Source organism: Pleurodeles waltl, chromosome 1_2, assembly GCF_031143425.1.
Source record: "Pleurodeles waltl isolate 20211129_DDA chromosome 1_2, aPleWal1.hap1.20221129, whole genome shotgun sequence".
Classification (NCBI taxonomy): Eukaryota; Metazoa; Chordata; class Amphibia; order Caudata; family Salamandridae; genus Pleurodeles; species Pleurodeles waltl.
Genome location: NC_090437.1, coordinates 623,206,012 through 623,229,056, shown reverse-complemented (window position 1 = coordinate 623,229,056; position 23,045 = coordinate 623,206,012). Strand labels below are relative to the sequence as shown.

The 23,045-nt window shown below is 44.3% G+C and overlaps 1 protein-coding gene across 1 annotated transcript in view; it reads left to right on the top strand.

The window, feature by feature from the left end:
• AFG2A (AFG2 AAA ATPase homolog A) overlaps positions 1–23,045 on the top strand; it is a 1,603,044-nt gene that overhangs the window by 582,304 nt on the left and 997,695 nt on the right. Inside the window, exon 11 of the mRNA XM_069242390.1 lies at positions 21,873–22,082. Within this exon, the coding sequence (XP_069098491.1) occupies positions 21,873–22,082 (210 nt within the window). The remainder of the gene's footprint in view (positions 1–21,872; positions 22,083–23,045) is intronic.

Genomic DNA, 23,045 nt, shown 5'->3' with positions numbered 1-23,045 from the left:
TGTTTACACAGGACGCTGAGAAAAGTTTGTTGTCTGTTTTTCTTCCTGTAGTATTCCACCACTGAAAGCTCAGTTATTGGATGTTCTTCTGTTTTGCTTTTCTTTAGCCCAGCAAGATCTTGCTGTGACATCCGTTAATGTGATCTTTTGTCCCTGTTGGCCTTCTTACGCCTATCTATCAGCTATCCCTCTTCAGATCACTTGTGATACATTTCCTGAAAGGATTGACCAATGTGTTCCTGCCACCACCTTTTGTGATGCTGCATGGGTCTTTACTTTGATCCTTACCTAGCTGGTAGGCACATCATTCTAACCGATGTGCAGTTGTCACCTTCACCTGCTAACAATCAAGACTACATTCCTCATCACATAACTTCAACCAGGCGAGTAAGTGAACTCCAGGTGTTGCCAGTTTACCATCATGCACTTCGTTCTTCCCAGACAGACTGGTTCTCTGGACGAAAGTGGCATTCCTGCCCCAAGGTAGTTAAGCCCTTCCACATAGGGCAGTCCCTTACCTTGCTGGCTTTATATGCATCTCTTCACCTTTCCAAAGAAGAAGAATGACTCCACCTCCTTCAGCCAAGAAGGTGCTCATCTTCTATGTTGACTGGGATCACCGACAGAATGAACAACTTTTTGTTGAAAATAGTATGTTGCAAAAAGAAGAGGAAGAACATATGTACTTCATCCATGTAGCAGGAAGGTGCTAACACAAGAAAGGAAGGGAAGCCTATGGAAGCTAGGCAATCAAAAGATTGTAAATGAGAATGGCAACTAAAAACAACTGTAAGTCAGTTGTAAGCCCGCTTCAACTGATTAGAATCGACCTTGTCAGGTCTTTGAAAGTGCTTTTAACTCAACACCTCCCACCCCCTCTTTGCAATCATCAAATCCCTGTCCTGTCAGCCTTAGAAATAAAATGTCCCTCAGTCTGCATGCATTAATATCTTTATGCAACGGTGGAGTAACACAGCTAAAATGTTACAGTGATTTAATGCACCTCCCAAGAGACCAAAGTGTCCTGGTGTTTAATTTATTAATCAAAAAGTTCTGGAATAATTTTTCACAAATTGAATCCTTTTTTAGTGAATTGATCGTATAAGAAAATCTTTTGAGACTAAAATATCCCCAGCCCTCCTAGTTTTGGGTTTCCCATTTTTATGTCTCACCTACACAGTGCATGCGTTGTGCTGCAAGGCTTATTGTTTACAATTGTCCTTTTTAGGTCGAGCTTTGACATTTTGTTAGTATTGTGGGCTTTTAACCATGGACACTTCACGCCCATCACTTTCACTCGTTCGTGGGATTGCCTTTCTGAATTCCTTTGTATTCATTGGTAAATGCTTTATGCTTGTCCATTCTTGGGGCGGTTTTGTTACTGCCTTGCAGACTGCCCCTGGTACATGGATAATTGCACGATTACGGTTTGACTGCGAGCGATTTTCTTTTTCATTTTGTTTCTCTCCTTCGCGCTTACGATCATGGCAGCCGTAGCGCTTTGAATCAGCTCGCTTATGTCAACTGTTTTACTTTTCATTTTCAATTTATGTTGCAAGTCCAGGGAGGAATTTGCAACGCTAATAACTCTAACCCGAGGAAACGCGGCCCATTGAGAGGAGCTACATTGTATCTATTAAAGTTCATACTGTTGGAAGTTGTCTTTTTTTGCGAACTTTGTTTCCAGGGAGAAATGCTTTTATTTACTTCTGTCGAGCGTGCGATGTGGAACACCACTTCCGGATCTACATTGTCTTCTTAAGTTTGACAGTTCTTATGAAATGTATTCAACCAGTATGCAATTCAGAAAAATAGAGACAGCAAGGTTAGTGCAAGAACCATGCTTATCTATATAAAAATGGCGCAATTAAATAAGCACACATTTGAAAACGAAAGCAATCACCCAGGTCGATGTTAATTGTAACAGTTACAGGGCTGTCTATCGATTTCCATGGGAAACAGAGCTTTTTGTACTCTTGCAACTTTTCATTGTCATGTACCGATGTTTTAAAAACATTGTTTGTTGTAAAGAAAAAATAACAGAACAATTTCAGCACTATAGTGTTTTGCCCATCATCTGCTGGTGCAGGGGTCTTCATTGGGTAAAAGGGAGCAACTGTGCTTCTTCAGCCAAACACCACACTTATTCAGCGTTATTTGGGATAAGCAGTGTAAAGGTGCCATCTGTCCCAAGCACATTCAGTCACTGGAAACCAATCGTCAAATATGTTTCATTTTGTCACTGTTGTTACAGAATTACAAACCGGTCAGCAGCAGCCACACTCAGACTATAGAGCAGTCGTGGTGTGAGCCAAGTAGAGGTAGTAGTATGTGAATTTTGGTTCTCATTGCTTGTTTCTCAAGACTACATTGGATACTAATTGAATATATTTCTTGTGGAGTGAGAAGTATAACGTTTTCTTAATGTATCTTTACATATAAGAGAATTGTTGTTCCAAACCTTCCTACAACAGATCTTTCCCCTGGGAGCCAATGTTGTTTTGAAAGCATTTGTACCCACGTTTCCATGAGGTTCCCCTATAGTTTTTATGCAGCTGTTGGAAAATGGCGGCTACAGCTGTCTGAAGCTAAACTTATCAGGTTAGAACGTGTTTACGAACCATCACACGCACTTTAGGGACGGGTGTGCTGGTTATTTTACATTCCCACTTTCTCTCATACAGAGTTCACTTTGATATTCCTAACTGTTTACAAGAAATAGGTTCAGTATTCTACCTCAGTCGTGCATGATTTGACCAGTGAAAGGACCTGCACGGTTAAAGACGTACGAGGCGATCTGCGTTTTGAAATGGTGTGAAGAGCATGTCAGATCAGAAAGTTAGCAATAGTTGGACGTGCTCTAACTCAGGACTGCCCAGTAGTGGCAGAGGCGTAGCTTGGTCAGAAAGCTTCGGGCGGGGGGGGGGGTTAGATTTCCCCACAATCAGACTGGCATATAATGTTTAAATACATTATACGACAAGCAGGGCACACGAGAGGGGCCTAAGGGGCTTTGTATAGGGAGAGGAATGCGGTTTGGTAGGAGTAGTAAGAGAGAAAACACAATATTCTGTAAAATAACCAATATTTTTGAGGACTTTCAAACAGTGTGTACGTGTTTTTTGTCTGAGTGTATGTGAAAATTCCTGCTGAAATCCGAGTGACATCTCACAATACCCGAATAAAAAGCACCTGTACCCAACTATTTATAAGAATATACATTTATTGGGGGGAGGGGTGGGGGTGTAACTTCCCAAACATCCCCTTGAAGCTACGCCCCTGAATAGTGGTGAGGATGAAACCTACTCTTGTCTTTATTACACTTCAATTGCCATCACAAACAAGATAATCTCCCTTTTATACATGCGCCAGAACAACATAGGCAGCGTAGGAGTGGTGAATAAAAACTTGACAATTCCTTTCCTTATACATGATATCACAATATTGGCTCCAGCAGATGCATGAGTCGCGTGCAGGATGGTGTTTCTTATGCATACCAACATCCCCTTAAGGAACACCAAATACGTTTTAGGGTAAATCTAGCTCAAAGCCCCTGGCTGCTCCGGTGCTAATTTAACTGTGCACCTTTTTTTTAACTATGTTTTTTCCTATGAAGAACAACATGGTCAAGTTATCAACAGACAAATTGATATTCTGGATAATTTATCAACAGTTTGGTTAAACAGTGGTAAATACAGTGTAGTTTTAATACAAGTAGATCCACGACTTGTCATAGCTGTGCTATTTTGCTCTCATTTGAGATGCAATCCCATCTCTATCTAAAACCTACTTCACGTCTACTCACTCTGCATCTTGAAGACGGTTCACACTCCACTGACACAGACTTTGGAGCGTTCTTCCAACAGCCCCCTGCACCAAGACCAGTCAACCAGGTTTTATGTAAAACCCTAAAATACATACCTATCTATTTCCAAAAACACTTTCTCCTTCAATCAAAAACAAAACTATTCTAAATTAGTTCTGTTGCACTCTGTATAATTTATTTGACCGAATTGTGCCTTTTCTGCAGCACTTTTGTTTTTAGTTTAGTGGCAGATGTTATATTATAACTAGGCAGAATGTTTTTGCGGTTACTTCTGGAAATGTAATGTCACCAATAAACTTTCTCATTAGCTGCTTAGTCTGTGTAGCAAAACCAGCTATGTTGTATTCACAAAATCGCCACTCCCCAGAAACAAACATTTTGAGATCAGATCGCCTTCAAAAACATTAATTTGAGGTGATCCATTAGTTCTGTAAATGAAACCTGAAAGGGATCCAAATTGTGCCTGCACTTTTTAGCAGACACATAGAAAACTGTGCTACATTATAATATACTTTCTCTCTACTTTGTCTTCCCAAAAGGTCTGATCATCAGTATGCCTACTTGGCTCGTATGCTGTGTCTTTAATGCAATTTCAGGAAGCGTGGAGGTGCTGTGTCTCTGATTTCCTCAGCTGTGCTGCCAAGGCCTGCACGCTACTTGAACTTGTCTTTAGCAGCTATTATCATAGCAACTGTCCTTATAATCTTTATTTCAGCGCTGCCATGTTTTTGTTATCGCTGCCTTCTTGGTTTCTGATTGGATTAGGAGTTCAGTCTAAAAAGGCAGAGGTGGTGCTTCATAAGTATGAACGAAGTTTAGCAGTCCTCGTCTTCCGTAAAATTAGGATCTGTTTAAACTGAGGTGGGAGTATTGCCCAAAATGAAGGTCCTTGATTGTCAATGACCTGAATCGAAGTGGGCCCATCTTTTCTTTCAGTTTATTGCAGCATCTTACAGTTCCATTTTTGTTTTGAATTTACTTCCATGTCACCTCAAGTCAAATCTTTAGTTGATTACAGCTGCCACTACTGGAAGCCCTCTACAATTATATAGCGCATCATTTCAGTGTTATTTACATTAACACAGTTGGATCAGTGTTTAAATAAGAAAGTTCATCCAATCTACTGTGCCTTTGCATTTATACAGCATTTTCACAAAGATTACACTTTAAGCATCTGTGAGTATGTCATGCTAATCCTGTTTGATTTCCACTCGGCTAGAAAGACACAATATAAAGAATGGCAGCATACATTTTGATAAAGTATGGTCAAAGAGAAGAGCATTGTCCTACCATGCTTCCTTGGTCCCTTTGCCCTTTGTTTTTTTCCCCTGTACACTTCAGGCTTTAGCGCCTTTTCTACACACAAAGCAGGACTGGGAATGGTCACTGTCCCATTCTCTTTTAGAACCGTGTAATGATTGCCTTTATTGAACAGTAGGCAGGAGTTCTGTCACTTCGGTCTTGTATTTCGTGCAACCCTTTGTCACTCCCTGACTTGCATCTTCACTTGATTATGACCTAAAGGCCTGGTACATCAGGAACTAGATAGCTGTGTCGGATTCTCACAGGCTCTGACTACAATCTTTGGTGTTTTCACTCCTTAGTAATGTACTTCCAATGTTCACCAGTTGCTGACCCATCTCTCTAACACCAAACCTAGTATATTTTGATCCTAGCCTAGCGTTTTCAATGCAACTTTCGCTCTTTCCACACAGATGTAAGCCCAATGTGGACCCTGTATCAGGGACCACAAATATTCTCAAATAGCACACTTTGGTGCACTGATTTGATTTCAAAACTTGCTCTTCTTGAGGTCTGCATTGAAATAAGCCCACAAGAGTAGATGGCCTATTCACTCTTGACGCTGTGTTGCAGGTCCTGAAGTAGGGAATCATTTTGTACAAATATGTTTCTGGTCTCTTTATTCTATAGGTCCTTTGTCCATGGTAGCCTGATTTAGAAATGAGACTCTTGCATGGTCACCCTCATTAATGCTTTTACTGAAAGAACCACTTCATGAAATTCAACATCAGCCACATATAGGTGTGCTGTCTGCTCTATAGTAGAAATCTGATCCCTCTACTTGAAAACAAAATAAAATTTAACACTACTCTGGTCAATGTTTTCTTGCTGATGTATAATCAGAGTGTAATGGTTGTGGCGTAAAATGGCTAATATTTTTCTCCTTGTATTGATATTCTCAACAATTTTCTGGTTGCTATGTTGGTTTAATTACTTATTTCGTGTTCTGTGATATTAGCAGCCCCAGTCTTAGGCCTCCTTTTCCCAGGGAACCATGTCCTTAATTCGGGATGGTAAGCCTTTTGTCTTTCGTTTGTGCTTGATGGTCTCCACGTTCATGTGTCCACTTTTTAAACATGCGTTATGTTTGAATTTATAACACACCCTCCTCCTCATTTAACCATTTTGTTTACAGGGTGACCGTTTGTTTAACTGACCGGACGGACAATAGGCTTCAATGTAAGTTACTTGAAGGTTAACCTAACCTCTCTGTGTCCTTGTATAAAAACCTATAGGGTTGTTTTTCATTTTTTCTCAGGAAAAGGCCCTTCCTTTTTGGTCCTGATGAAGCGTCATTGGACCACTAGACGCGAAACATGTTGATCCTAGTCTAGAGGCCTAGTGATAACTCTGTCGCCCTGACTTATTTGAAGGAAGTGTTTGAGCATTATATCTCATATAGACACTTTCACGCTGTTTTTAATCTTGGTCTACACCCCAGATTTTTGCTAGTAAATTTCGTAGACATTGAGGTTTAGAACCAATTTTAATCTTCTCTCTCCTGTTGCTTGTTGCAAGTCTGCTTAGACACCTTTTCTTGCCAACCTGTACAAAAGATCTCCGGCAAAGAGCCCCCGTATTGGGGAGCCCGTCAGACATTGCAGCGCCGGTCTGACGAGGAGCATCTCCCAATGATGAAGCATGACACCCATTTGGGTGTGTGAGGGCTCTTGCTCCTAAACCTTTTGTTTCCCTGTTAATAAATAACCCCCTTGCCTTTTCTGGAACAGTGCAATTTACTTGTTATTGATTATCTGTTGGGAGACAGTGCACTGGACCATAACTCTCCCGGTCCCTCCCTTTGAGATTGTAAAATGGCTACAGACAACTTAAAGAACTGATGGTGTAGATTTTACGTTCCAGCCCACTTGTGCTCAACCGAAAATCATTCTCTTAGGACTTGTAACTATTTTCTGAAAATGAATTTTAATATGTGCATTATTGTCTTGTATGTCCTAGTAATCTATCAAAGAGTTGCTCTCAGAAAGAGTCTATACAAGGAGTCTCTTGTGTTCTTCTTTCTGCATCATACTAATAACCGAAGTTTATTATTTTCTTTTAAATAAGCTGTCATGGCATATATGTTTCCAGTTAGAAAGTGTTGATAAAGTGTACCTTGTTCTTATGAAGAGACATTCAGTTCTACAAAATGATCGTTTTCTATACTCTTGAACCAGTTGACAACTAGAAGCTGTTTCTGCTGCAGCTACTTTTTTTGGTAAATATTTTATATTGGCATTGTAGGCAGTAGTAGTGTTGGCAGGCAGAATGTAAAGCGAAAGCAATATACATTTCGGTAAGAGGGACCATTGGCATTATGCTGAACATATCAATGATAGCAAACGAAGAAAACAAAAGAGAAGGACTAGTGGTGGGGCACCTGTAAGTAAACTGCACTCACACTGGCAGTGCCGAGGGTCTGCGTTCCATCCCAGGAATCAGCAAGCACTTACCCAACTCCATACCCATTCAGAGTCACGGGGCCAGTCACACTCTGAACAAAAGACTACTTAAGGAGTTCCTCCAAAGTTGGGATTGCTTCCTGCAACATGGCAGCTGGTGAGGAGGCTCCTGTGAGGTCTGGGGCAGGCATCCTACTAGGGCAGAATTGGCACTTTCCATACTCCCCTAGCCTCCTCTCTTCGAATCGCCTCCTCCTTGCAATACACCCATTTTACTACTTCCAGTCCCCATGTATACACATTCGCACCAGGAGTCGACTTCCAGCTCATACTAAGTTGCCTGCAAGCAAGAATCCATGCCAAGTCTGTAAATCTATCTGTCACCTTCCAAGCTGCAACACGCTTGTGTGGGTCCAAAAGACACAGTGAGGGGTAGGCTCGAAATCCCCATCAGTAGCCCTGCAAACAGTGTTTAATTTTTAAATAAAAACGTGCCAGTGCCCAAAGCCCTCCTCTTAAATATGTGGCTGCAGCAATTAAATATGCTAACACAGAATACTGAGTGAGCGTAATCCTGAAGCCATGTCGGTCCTCCTTAATCCATTTACAGCCTCTCCCCAGCCCTTCAGCTCACTCTTGCAGCTTTCTGTTTCTCCCTTTGTGACACTTTTAAGTTTTTCTCTTCCGCCGTCTTTCCCATTCATGTCTTTTGCTCACAGTAAATCCTTGAGGCAGAAAAATAAGTGCCGGCCCTCAAAAATAAGTGCTGGTGCTCCGCTCCAGAAACAACAGGCACAAATTAAGCACTGCCTGCAAACCACCTGAAGGAAAGTAGTCCAATATGGGAGCAACGTTGGGCAAGACCACACCATGTGAAAAATATCCCCATCTGCTGCGTAGCTTCTAGGACAACCTGACACTGGGGCAGGAAACATGGCTTGAATGCACCAGGGGGTAAGATAGGCCCAGTTCAAGTAATAGAACTGGATGAGCCCGACGCGAGCATTTCTAGATATCCTAAGGGTGATCTCCAGTGCCCTCCTTCAAGCAGAATCAGACAAAGGTGTCCCCAAGTCCTTGTCCCAGGGCAAAAGGGGACGCATCAGGTGTGACCTATTGCCCCCCCCCTCCCCCTGGAGAGCCCTGTAAGGCAGTGTGACTGTCCTTGTCCATCCTGTGATGAGAAATAGGTGGCATAAGCAATCATGCTCTTGTGGTTCTGCAACTTTACAGTCTTACCATTTGCGTATCTCGTGTACGTGTTCGTGGAGTAAAAAGGGCCCCACACTGAGGCCATAAGTCTCCTGAAGTTCAGAGAAGGGACACAACTCGTCCCACATAAATAAATCACCCATTATGGTGATTCCCGCCGCCATCTACTAGTGGAGCTCAGACCATCCACCTAGTTGCTCCCAGCGCAAGGGAGCCTGTTACAGAAGCTCACACATGTATAGTGATTTGGTGTGTGTCCTCTAACAGTGCACTAGCCCAAAGAAAAGCGTGCAGTTCTAATCAAGACATACATATTTCGCATCTTAGAAGTGGGCACAAGCCTCATCAAGATGTTAGTCATCAAGTCTTTGGAGGGTGAACTACACACATGCGTGCCCCCGCATCCCACAGATAAGACCTCCATCGAACCACCCACTGCAGTTGCACCACTAAATAATAAAGCTTGAGATCGGGTGCAACCAGGCCACCTTCCGTAACTGGCAAGTTCAATTTCCAGCGTGCCACTTGGCATTGAGAAGTGCCACAGAAAGAACATCTGTGGCAATTCCACTGGGAGGACCACGAACAAATAAAGGAGGCAAGGCAGCACGATCATTTTCGAGACAGCCACCCGGTCACTCATTGACAGCGGTAATGTGGTCCAGAAGGCCACTAAACGTCGCAAGGTGGCAAGTACAGTAATTTCCTTCACATCAAGTCTGCTGAGCAGTAGATGGCTACCCCCAAATACTGGATAGTGTTCAGTTCCCACCATTGCCCTGTGGCAGTTGGGATAGATCTGTGCCCATCATCGTCACCCAGCAGGGGGTAGACACAACACTTGTCCCAGTTTACCTCCATTCCAGAATGGTAGCCGAAATCAGTGAAAGTGGTCACAGCTCCCCTGAGATCAGCATCTCCCATCTACAGAAGCATATCATCCGCGTACAGGAGAGATATGTAAAATCCGAAGCAAGTTGCAGATCCCAGGAGTGTAGTCCTCACCAGACAGTCCAAGCAAAGAGCTCCATGGCCAGAGCAAATTACAGCATGGACAGAGGGCACCCCTGTCTGGTGCCCTGCTTCATCGCACACACCTCCGATACTACCAAGCCAGTGCGAATCCTAGCCAATGAGCTAGTCACTGTGCATAGAAGTTTTGTCCATTTGACGAAGGGCAACCCAAGGCCCATGCCATGCTAAACAAGGTAGCATATAAAAACTCCCAACAGAGCAAATCAAATGCTTTTCTGATAGCCACAGAGATTACTAGTGCAGTTGACGGTAGCCACTCCTGCTGGTTTAAAGCCAGGAGCATTTGTCTGATTTTGGGCATTGAACTACGAGTAGGAATAAAATCAGTCTGGTTGGGATGAACCAGGGAACACATATGAGGGAGTAGACGGGTTGCCAGTACTTTGCTCAAGATCTTGAATTCGGTATTGAGCATTGAGAGAGCAGTGATACAAATCAAGAAGAAGCGGTTCCTTATTTTTCTTAGGCAGAGACACAATAAGAATCTCATGTAGCAGCAAGGAAGGAAGTATATCCTGCTTTTAGGAATCATTAAATAGGGCTGTCAGTTTAGGGACAAGGTCCGCAGCATATGTTGCATAAAATACTATAGTTTCTATAGGCAAACCATCCAATCCAGGTACCTTCCCCCTTGCCATTTCTTTAATCGCAATTCCCACTTCCTGCTCAGTAATATCAGCACCCAATTGATCTGCCACTGTGGGATTGAGATATTTAACATATCCAGCTCACTACCCCCATTTCCTGCTGCATACAGATCACAATAGTATTGGAGAAACGCTGTGTTGATCCCCGCCTGTGTAATGTGTCCAGCACCTGTAGGATAGTATGTGCTCGACTCTCACTGTGCAAGAGCTATGTAAGCATTCTACCCTATTCACCTCTCTCAGCACAGGCCCTGTCTACATAGTATCTATAATCAAATTGTCACAAGCATTTAATCAGGTCAGTTTTTCTCTTTTCCTAAATCGTGTGCGCCTTACTTTCTGGGGTCTTCTCCAGTTCACGGGGGAATCAATCACTGCTTCCTGCTGTTGAATATCAGAGTGTAACTGGGCACCTGCCCCTTTTGCAATGGTATAACATGAGCCCCTGCAGGCTGCGGGGAGCTAACCGAGCTCCAGGGGCCCTACTCAGCACAGTACACTGTGCACGGTTGGGGGGTCCTCTGGCCTAAAAGCTCCTGACTGGATACGTGGGGGTGCCCTCCAGGTAATTGGCAGGGGACACCCTAAGTTTTGTTACGTCGTTGCCACTTTGCTAGAGATGAAATATCCCCAAACCACCACCTTCATGGCCTCCCATTCCACCACCCCCTGCAACGAGGCAAAGCCTGCGTTATCAAGCCAGTATTACACAATATGTTCACCCAACAAAACCCAAAAAGCTTAGTCCTCAAGCGTCCAAGTAAGGGCACTTGATCAAGATGTGGACCACTGGAAGTAACATAATACAGGGGAGTGATCAGAGTATGTTTTCACCAAATGCTCCACTCCCAGGACCATGCTGTACATCACCTTGCAGGTATAGATTCTGTGGAGTCGAGATCATGCAATCCGGAGTGGTAGGAATACATCCAGGACTCCGGGTTCTGGACTCTCCAGCAGTCAACAAGTTACCACTGTGCAGCCCAGATGCGAGCAGCCTCTGCCAACCTACCTGCAGGTGCCATACGCAAGGGCGGGTGGGACCTATCCAAACCCAGGTCCACAATACAATTAAAGTCACCCCCTACTATTCTCAGATAGGGGACCATCAACGGGAGAAGAGGAATCAGGCTAGTCAGGAATGCAGGCTCGTCCACATTCAGTGCATAAACATTGAGGATAGAAAAATTTCTACCGTCTAAGATATGTAATACCAATACATAACGACCATCCTGGTCAATAACTGCCCTGTGTAATTGAAAGGGAACCGCAGGCCTAACCCAAATAAGAGCGCCCGGTGAAAAAGAATAAGTGGTGGTGTCTAACTGTCCCCGCCAGTGCTCTTGGAGTGGCTGCTGCACAGAATCCGTAAGATGTGTCTTCTGCAGGAGTGCAATTTGCACCCCCCTGCACTTTAAGCAAGATAGTATGTTATATAGTTTAGAGGGGAAGGAAAGGCCCCTCATGTTCCATGTGATTAGTTTAACCTGGGCTGCCATTGACATCGTACTACATAGGGACTCACAAGGTGCTCAACATTGCCACAACTACCCTGGACGGTTACAAGATCATCCACTTGGATAGCACAGACAGGCCCGGCTACAGATTCCACATTATTCACAAGGACACCTTCCGCTGCTCCACCTCAACAGAGAACGATGCTCAAATCATGGAACACATCCACTTTGTGATCAACACAGATGGAAAAAAAACCTCCATCAAAGGAACCCTCGCATACAGACCCTCGGGGCCACGATGAAGTTCTGCAAAGCCATCCTGGAACTCGTCTCCACCCAAGCCATCGACACTGAAAACTACGTCTTCCTCGGAGACCTGAACTTCAATGCCAACACCACCAATCTCCTGGAGAACATGAACATAATTGGACTCAACCAAATTGTCACCGACCCCATGCACATCGCAGGACATACACTGGACCCCGTCTTCACCCCAAGCAACAGTCTCCTAGGACCATACCTTGGTGCTCACCTGGACGGACCACTCCATCATACCACTTCAGATTTACATTAGCCCATTGCAGCGCAGCCAGGCCAGCCCTCAATTCCCATCGAAGTTGGGGCAAGATATCCGAAGCCTAATGGTGTGACGCCCTCAACACTCACTTCCAGCCATCCTAACAAACAAGGACACAGCTGTCAGAAATTCCACTGCAGGGATCTCAAACAGTGCAGACACTGTCGCCCCCAGCAAACCGAGCAAACCCATCAACCACACCAAGCAAGCCAGCTCGTATTCACCAGAACTTAGAACCACCAAGCACAGGTGCAGGCAGCTCGAAAGTAGGTGGCACTCTACAAACGACCCCATCGACTGATACACTTTCAAGAATGTGTTCAGCCAGTACCATAAACACATCAATGACACCAGGAAACACCCCCTAGCCAACTGCATACAAACCAGCTCTAATCACAGCAAAAAACTTTTCAAAATCGTCAAAGAATTCTCCAACCGATCTGCACTGGAGAACTGCACCACCCCTTCCCAGAACCTATGCGACTCCCTTGCCGACTTTTTCCACAATGAAGTAGCCGCCATCTACAAAAACTTCATACTTCAAACCTCCGTCGCCGACACAATCAATCTTCTGAGCTCCTCAGACACCATCAACCTTCTGAGCTTCCCAGACCCCCCCACCAACTGCATTATCACCTGCTGGAAACATCTCACTACGCAGAACACTGCTGACCTCATGAGATCCATCCACTTTGGACACCCATGGACCCTTGCCCTCACCACATGTTCAACCTAAGCATCAGCACCATCGCCAGCAAACTCACCGACATCCTCAACTCCTAATCAACACAGCTACCTACCCAGAAGACTGGAAACATGCAGGAGTCAAACCCCTGCTCAAAAAACCCTGAGCCGATCCCAACAAACTCAAAACCTACCGGACGATCTCCCTGCTCCCATTCCCAGCTGAAGTATTAGAAAAAGCCATCAAGCAACAGCTTATGACCCCACTTAGAAGGCAACAATCTCCTGGACACTTCACAGTCTGCCTTCCGCACTAACCAAAGCACGGAATCTGCCCTGATTGCAGCCACGGATGACATCAGACACCTCCTAGACCAAGGAATCTCTGCTGCCTTCATCCTTCTTGACCTCTCTGCGGCCTTTGACACAGTCTCCCACCACACACTGCTCACAAGCCTCCACCAAATAGGATTCAGAGAAGAAGCCCTTAAATAAATCGCCACTTTCTCGTCATGCAGAACTCACAGAGTCCACCACCAGCTCTTCACCTCAAAGTCCAAGGATATCATTTGCGGCATTCCCTAGGGATCATCACTCAGCCCCACCCTCTTCAACACCTACATGACCCCCCTGGCCAACATTGTCAGAAACTACAGACTCAACATAATCTACCACACTAAAGACACACATCTCATCTTTGCACTCTCGAAAGACCCTTCCACAATGAAATCCAATTTCCACAACTGCATGAACAGCGTCGCAAAATGGATGAAGGACAGATGCCTCAAACTCCGCACCGACAAAATGGAGGTACTACTGTTCGGTAATACCGCCTCACCTTAGGAAGACTCCTGGTAGCCAGCTGAGCTGGCCCCCTAACCACCCCCACGAACCACACCAGAAACCTAGGATTCATCATAGACAACAAACTCAACATGAAGCGCCAGGTCAGCACAGGCTCATTCACCTGCTTCCTCACCCTCCAAAAGCTCCACAGGATGCTGGTACCCGATGCACGTGTTCTAAGGCATAGATCCTGGAGAGGCCCTCCCGGCCACCACCTCTTGCAGCCAATCTTCCAGATAAACCAAACATAGAGTTGCCTTTAACTTGCTCAGGAAGCTCTACAATGCGGACATTGTTCTGGCAGGCCCACCCCTACTGATCATCAAGACTAGCAGCCAGGTGCTGCGTCTGGGCCTCCAAAGTCATCATCTGGTGGTCAGCAGATTGAACAGCGGAAGTCAAGGACTGCACAGTGCCCTCTAGAATATTAATCCCCTCGGAAATTTCTGGGAGTCCTCTCCTATAAGGCCGATGTTCCACTGAAATGGAGTCAATCATATCCTCTAAACATTCTCCAGAAGCATTGTTTGCAGCCAGGAGTTTCTCAATTTTACTGTCCATATATGACATGTCACGACTGCTAAAACCCTGCTTGATCTCTTGAGGGGCGCTTGTGGATGTATCCCCTTCGGGCCACTGTGTGTGCCCCATGGTAACCCCAGTGGTCAAGGAGGGAGCACAGGAAAGATAACCAGCTGAGCACCACTGCCCAACCGCAATCTTGGTGCAGTGCAATCCACTTTAGGCCACCAACAGTGAGGTAGGATCCTCTTGTGGATATTCTTTTCCACGTCATCTGAGGACCAGCATTGAGGGAGGGGCGGTTTGACCACTTGGGCTGGGCGTGGTTGAGGTCTGAAGAGGGTCTCAATGAGACACAACTCCTCAGATGGCATGCCAAGAGGGCAGTGGGTGCCCGGCATCCCCATGTGAAGTCCAGTGATGGCCTCATGCTCCAAGGGAGCTTCCCAGCAACATTGTCACCCCACTATTCAAAGGAGCCAGTGGACTCTGCCACCACCCCATGCCTAGCAGTTCCAAGCAATGGTGCCAAGTAGTAGCCGCAGACATGAGGGCCTATCTGGGTGCCAGGTGTCCACAAGTTCGGGGGAGGTGCTGCATAGCCACTCTCAGGGATAGGTTTAGAAGGTGTTTCATGCCATACAGTCACTCACCCCTACTCCCTGGCATTGGGATGCACGCCCTCAGGGGTGTGCTCCAGGCAACAACATGGCAGGTTCCTAAGCCAAGGGTGATACAAGGTGAGCACAGGGCCAGGCCCAGAGCTAGCAGACTCTCAGCTCTCTTTAAATGTGCCAGATCGGGAGGCACTGTCTACTCAAATGGCTTAATTTCATCCAAATATGTTTACCCAGGTCCCTCGCCACTCTGTGCAAGGCAGCTCCAGCTGACATCCTTCCTATTTAAGCCTCTACCTGAGGGAGGGCAAAGCTGGCCATAAAAACAAAGTAGGCCATGCCCCCTCCACGCTGCAGGGGCTGGGGAGTACGTCTCCAGTCCTACCTAACAGCTCACTCTGCGCACAGTGCAGGCGTGCCTTCGCTGACGCAGCCCCGCTAACAGTGCTGGGCTGCCATTTTGGAGGAGTGAGGATGCTGCGCCTGGGCTGATTCAGCACCTCCTTTGCAAACAGCACAGCCCCCCCCCCCCCCCAATATCCAATGCCACCTCTTGAAACTCTGTATGCCCAGGACTCCTAAATAGGGTCTGGGATAGTGGTGTGGCGGCTGCAGTGGGCTGTGGCAACGTCCACGTCCTCACGGCATGGCGATAAACTCCCCCCCCCTGCTGTTTCTGCAGAGGCTACTTACAGTAGCCCTTACATTTTGGTCATAGAACTTTGTCAGTAGAGAAACATTTTCATCCCACTCTGCCCCTTGATTGCTAGCACCAACTCTAGAATTCAATATGTCAGTTCTCTGACTCTGGTCCTAGAGGCATATAAGTAGACTTTTTCAGAAAATAAGTCAAATGATGCAATACTTTGACCTAATAAAAAGCATCAGATTTTCAGCATATCCTTCAGGTAAGTGGATGCCTCATCTATTTATCCTGTTCTGATACGAGAACATGGTAGGACCTGCTAATTGTTTAGTGGTTGTTCTAGGCAGGGGACGCAGGTTAGGAATTATCTTTGCAAGTGATTGAAGATAAGAATATTCCTTGTGAGCTGCTGCAGCAGAACATGCAACTTGAGTGATCTAGCTGGGGCCCAGGGGGTTGTCAGTATGGAGGAGAATAACTATAAACTTTTCCACAAATCACCAGTCATACCCTAAAGCCTCTGTACTCAACCAGGAGGTAAACCAAAAACTGTGACTCTCCTTTCAATCACAAGGTCTCAGTTTTATACCACATAATGAGAAGGGCTTCCTCGATGCAAGGCGGAAGGACTTCTCATGTTGCACCAAAATCAGCTTCTGGAGTAAAGTCGAATCTGTTTCTGTTCAACAAGATTAAACGTAGAAGTCCCATTTGGCAGCTTCACGCTGTTTGTCTCATTGAGCGTTTCAGTGTTGTTTCGATGTGTGAGCTAGAGTTTAATTTTATCACCACTGTACTATTGCTAGCCAGACAGCTCAGGCATTATAGGTTTCTGATTTTAATTTCGAACTCCCAGTCCAAAGTCCTGCCTTTGATTTCTCAGGACAGCAGATGGACTCACTCAGAATTCTTTCCTAAGTTTTCTAAATGTTCGGGTCTGCAAACCAAGGATTTGATCTTGGGTGAATTCTAATTTAATATGGATTCTCTGTCTGTTATTTCAAGTGAAGAGTTGAATCGCCTTTAGAATGCCTCTCAGCTTATTTCCAGTGGAAAATGCAGGTGGTTTCTGTGCTCCAAATGCTAATCTTTATTCAAGAGGGAGACTAAAGCATGCACAGCATACCTACATTTTGTTCTCTTCCACTTGCTTTTCCAGGAAGGCAGAATCTCGGTTTTTGGTGGAAGACAGATACTATCAATTGAGTTGTCTTCTCTGCAGCACTCTTAACTTTCACCATAATACCTGTTACAGTGGTTGCTCACTTGACCTGCCACTGCAAGCAAGCATGCCTTCAAGTAGAAAACTTCATAATTGACAACTATCCTCTTTTTCAGTAGGCAGCCTACCCTGGTACAGGTGACCCCGCTTGCATTAATGATATCAGTGATGGTATGATGGATCTCATTGAAACACAGGAAGTCTAGCCGCAAAGCACTGCAAGGCTTCAGTACCATGGAGATGTACTAGGCACTAGTAAAGGCGGATCCTTTATCCCCAAGGTGAAGGTCAGAGACCTTCAAGTCACTATCTTATGCCTCCCAAACTATCTAGTTACTTCATCCTCTTTGTACAAGGCAGTCCTGTGCACAGTGGTGTCCTGCTTAACATTGGGGATGCAGGCGAACTCCTGGGTTTAGAAAGGGTATCTGTTTCTTTCATTTAAATGGCATCAAGAAAGGAACTGCAATCTAAGAGCATCGATATTGTGAACACCTAACTGGACTAACTGTCAGTGTATAAACAGTTTACTATCATAAGAAAATGAGGACTTGTTATATATTATGCTTAATGGCACGTGTATATATTTCATATTCCTTTGTTAGGAATATTTTGTGATAATGGAGTGGCACTGAAGAGAATTCTAGTACATGGTTAAATAGTAAGAAAAATGCTACATTATTCTCTACAGTGATATGAGCTTCCATGCTTCGGTAAAAAATAATCGCAGGTATATTTACTGAAGGAGACATAAACAGAATCCATCAAGGAAATGGTGAAACAGCTGCATCTCTGACTAAACTTAAATGGATGAAATATACTTTACTTCTCTCTTATTTAATCATCTTCCTTTCCATGTTAGCACACTTCCATCTGACTCACATCACACTTCCTTCTGAACCATATGTCAATTAATCTAGGTTGACCACCTCCATGCAAGTAATTAGGGGCAGTTCCCTGTTGGTAGACAGATTCATTTTGGATGTTGTAGTCTTGTTCTGTTTCCAGTGAGCTAGGTAGACTAACACACCTGAAACAAAAGATTTGTTGGTGAAAAGTTCAAGGATGGAGGTCGTTTTTTAATTATCCTAAATGAGATGGTCACTGTAGATTAAACCGAGGTGTGAATACAGACAAGTACTTTCAACACACTGTGAAAGGTGAAGAAGGAGCCTGTGCGTGTGTTAGTTTTTATTTGTTGTAGTTAGTTTTTGTACATATGTTGGTATATTTTTAATTTCATAAATGTAATATGATGTGGGGGCAAGTACATATTTACACACATCAAAAAGGTGGATAATTAACTAATACAAATGAAACAATCAGAGAATTAGGGTGAAAGTGAGACTAGGGGATCTTGAAAAAGTGAAAATAAGTAGTGTAATTTTCGAATGTAGTGAAGAGCCAGCCTGTATAGTCATGGAGAGCACTACATTTACAAAACATGCTACATAAATCTGTGTTCAGATGGATACTTCTAACTGCAGATTTCTCACATTGTGAATTTTCCCAGGCCCCAGACTAGAGCCGTAAAACTCAAAAGCAGTGCTTCTGAGCACCAATAGGTGTTCCTGTACGACTCTGCATTGATGCTGTTCCAGCCCGAAAGCGATGAACAGAGCTGCAAACAAGCAAAACCCATGCACACTGATGTCAGTTCCTTTCTTTACATGCCCTCAGATGTGGACCTGGACTTCTGCTCCTTCTTTCTTCACTCTGTGAAGATATTTTCTCCAAATCTTCCAGTGTTCAAATTACAAGTCACCCGCTAAAATGACAGGCTTTGGACCTTGTGGGGACTGTCGCAAGTAGATGTCTCTGGCAGATTCCCCACAAGGTGTGCCTTTGGTGTTGGGTTTGACGTATGACACCAGGGCCTGCAACAATTGCACTCAGATGAATCCAAAGGCCCTCCAGCAGTGGTCAGTGAAGCTCTACGTGACAAGTGGTCCCGCTGTAACTTGAAGTGGAGAGCACGGATCCCTTCTTTGATCCGCCTCATCTTTTGAAAGATGTAGAGTAACTCCATCTTTTGGACCCCAAGAGGGCATTCAGCTTTTACATTGAATGTGCCAAGGAACATTGGGTGGCTAATCATCTCCTTGTGGGGTTCTCAGGAGTGAGGAAGGGCAAGGTGGTGCAGAAATGCACCATCTCTCGTTGGATAGTCCTCTGCATTAAAATCTGCTGAGCACTGGCTAAGAAGCACCCCCAGCTGGTCTAAGCGTTCACACATCCAATGCCAAGACAGCTACCACTTTTTTCACAAGAGAAGTGCCTGTCCTGGATATCTGAGCGTTTGCTACATGGGCATCACTGGCAATGTTCACAAGCACGAACGCCTCGACAGCCAACCCTATGGAGATGGGCCTATTGCCTGGTCAGGCCTGCAGGAATTTTTAGTCTGAGCTGTTCTAAAGACCTATCACCCTGGGAGGCACTAGTTTGGTGTCTATTGACAAGGTGTTAGAAGTATCCATCAGAAGAACAAAATGACTTGAAATCTCTGTGAAATGGCCTCTTTCATCTAAAAGGATCTCGATTTTGGAATCTGCACACTGGTTAATGAAAGCAAGTGATATCCACGTTCATGCGTTGTGCATATATGTGGCTCAGTTCGTCACTTCTGGAGTGAAACGGCTTTAATGCAGAGTCACACAGCACCACCTACCGGCGTGTAGGTGCACTGCTTTTGAGTTTTCCGGATCCAGTCTGGCACATGGGGAAAGTCACAATTTGAGGAATCTGTGGTTAGAGTATCTGCCAGAAAGAGTGCTACCAAAGGTAAGTAACTCGTTCTTCCTGAGGCTTTGCATTTTTGGTAATATGACTGAGAGAAAAGTATGGACAGTGACAAAATAGCTAGTGGAAAAATCGGAAAGGAAGAGTTATGATGGAAGTTGGACGATGGCGAGAGCAGGAGGCATGAGTGTGCCTCTGAAAGCAAGGATATGAAAGATACAGAGAGTCTTCAAAGAGGTTTCCAAACTTTGTTCCACAGTGCATTTTGAGCAGTTGGTAGCTTCACACCTAGCAATCCGAGAGTAATTACCAGTGGCGGGGATTAATTCAAGCCATCCATCCATCCATCCATCACTTTTTTGTTTTTCTCTGAGCGATACCCTAAGTGTGACGGATATACTAAGGCGGGGTTCCTATCTTTCCCGTTAAAACTATTAAACTAGAGACTGCCCCCTTTTGCTGTCTTGAGTTCAGTACTAAAACTTCGAATTTCCTTTTTTTTTTTTTCAATTACCCATTTCTTCAAGGTACACACTCTCTTCCAGAGTGTGTATAACAAAATGGAATGAAACTCCCTATCCAGAAGTAGGTGAGTAACATGAAGCACTGCTTATACAAAGCAACAACTGCTGATTCCCTTAATCAGCCTTGAATCGAAGTGTTGGCAATAGTCGATTCCCCTATTTACGACCATTATCATCGTCCATCCAAAGCAACAAGAGACATTTTAATGTATTATCCTCATGTCATACAAAACGTATTTCCTCACAATGAGTATTGGACTATATCATGAAAATTGATACGCACATACTGTTGTGTATGCAACCTCAATGCATTTCGTAGATAGTCCTTTATTGGGGTGCATTCATATTAATGAAGTAATATTATTATCTGAAAACCAGAATAAATATCACTAATCATGCAAACAAACATTTAAAACAAGAAAACAACTTTCCACTCTAGTTGTCACCTCAAGTATCCATTAGCGGCTTGCATACTTGTTTTCAAAAGATTTCACATTCACAAAAAATAGCAGTGGTAGTAATTCAGTTACAGAGAAGAGCGTATAAACGCTCAATTTTCCCATTGTGTTATTATTGCCAATTCAATTAGGCACGCTTTTCACAGTAGATTTTAGATTATGTTTACGCTCAGTATGATAATGAATTTTATATCCATCCGGTTAAGGAGGACTTGCTCAGTTCTATAAACCAACAAGAAACACATAATGATCATGTGTTACACATTTTTTTTTTAAATGTGCCTTACACAATCCAGAACTAAATATACTTAATGTATACCCAAAAATATGAGTGAAAATGAACGTGTCTGTTTTGACAAGTACTGGTAGGTTTATACAACTACTGCTGGCTAATCAATCTATCAAATCATTCAATCATTGTTTGTAAAGCGCAGCTACTCACCCGTTAGCGTCTAAGGTAGTTAGCATGTACCGGTGAAGTGGATTAAAAAAGCCTTGTCTTCAGTTCCTTCGTGAAGCTGGGGAGGGAGGTGGTTTGTCTGATGTGGAGTGGAAGGGCATTCGAGGAGGTGGCGGCGCGGTAGGACAAGGAGCGTCCTCCTGTTCTGGTTTTCCTTATGCGGGGTACTTCTGCAAGAGAGAGCTGGGCTGAGCTAATCATATCAACTGTACTATTACAAATAATAACAACGTTGTACAGCTAACAAGCTTCCAGTTATAAGCAGTTTGGGCTGGACTGTTTCTATTGGAGCAGGACCGAGGCTGGCTTGCAAATGGCTGAAACCGGTTTGAGCTGGCATAGGGGACAAAAAAGGTGGAGTGGATTACACCCTGAGTAATTACCATTGATGGAAATTAACTAAGCAATCAACCCATTGCTTTGTTGTTTTCCTTAATGTTCATACTGAAGGTGTTAACCCAGCTCAGGCACATGAACAAGTCAAGCTGCAACAGTTGAGACAAATCTGAACACCAGGTAAAGATTGCAGATAGTAGGGGGACAGGTAGGCCTCCTCGACATGTTGTATGCTTGTGCTGTTGTGTATATATTTTCAAAATGCGAGCACAGTAGCCCATGTCTCCTCTTGAGTATTGTGGATACAAACACAGACATATCTGTCTACACACACACACATTATTTTTTTATTTTCAGGTTTCCTGGTCAGACATCGGAGGGATGGAATATGTGAAACTGAAATTGAAACAGGCTGTGGAGTGGCCATTGAAGCACCCTGAAGCTTTCATCCGCATGGGAATCCAGCCACCAAAAGGAATACTTCTTTATGGCCCTCCAGGGTGCTCCAAAACAATGATAGCGAAGGCCCTCGCCAATGAGAGTGGGCTGAACTTCTTGGCAGTAAAGGTGAGTTTAAGAAAAAGGAGCCACTTTCTGTCCACTTTCTGTCACTTTTAAGAGTGTTTTCAGCGTTCAGTGCTATTTTGAGTTCATTCCTGCCTATGTTTTGTATTACATACATGGAGAGTGCCAGTGAACACAGTGTTCTACTTCAGAGTGCGAGTCATCTAGGAGAGACAAAGGAGGTGATAAGGCTAATTGTGGGGAATGGGAAGAAACAGAATAAAGGGCACATGGCATGCCAAAGAAACAGGATGAGAAATGTTCCAAGAGCGGCAGGACACATGTGGGTTCAGGTTTTGCTGAAAGAAGTAATTGTTTTCCTTGTTCTAATGTAGGAAAATAGTGCCATAAGACTGGATGTTTGTATGTTTCTTCAAGACTCTTGGTATAGAAAATGTAAAATCCTGACAAGCTGGTGTCTCAAGACACAAAGTTAGATTTGTGGCTCATTTGATGTGAACCACCCTGTGTGTGAGGGAGAAAGCTTTGAATTTGATGCACAGTGATATTTGGGAGCGCTTAAAGCTGTATATGGGCTTAAGTTGAGTGACTTTGGTGACTTAGTTTGTAGATCATTCTTCATGCCGTACTAACTGTGAATAGTTTGAAGCGTGGAGATTGAAGATAAGTGTATACAAAGTGCCACAGTCCATGTTTTGGAGGAAGAAGGCCCTGATGAGGGATGTCTGTGATTGGATGATATGGAGGAAGTTGTGTCGGAAGCCATGTTTAGATTCCAGTTGCTGGCCTGGACAGATGGATTGATCTTATTGGTTTACTAGTACTTATTTTCAACTTGGACTAAATTCCAAACAGATTTAATTAGGCAGATGGGTGGATATTGAAAATTAGAATGGACGCAAGAAGCTCTTAAGGTTAATTTGGACCATACCATGGAGGAATAGAATCAGTGGCGACTGCTGCCAGTCTCAGGTGGTGGGGCTTTGGAGATGTTAGGGGAATAAA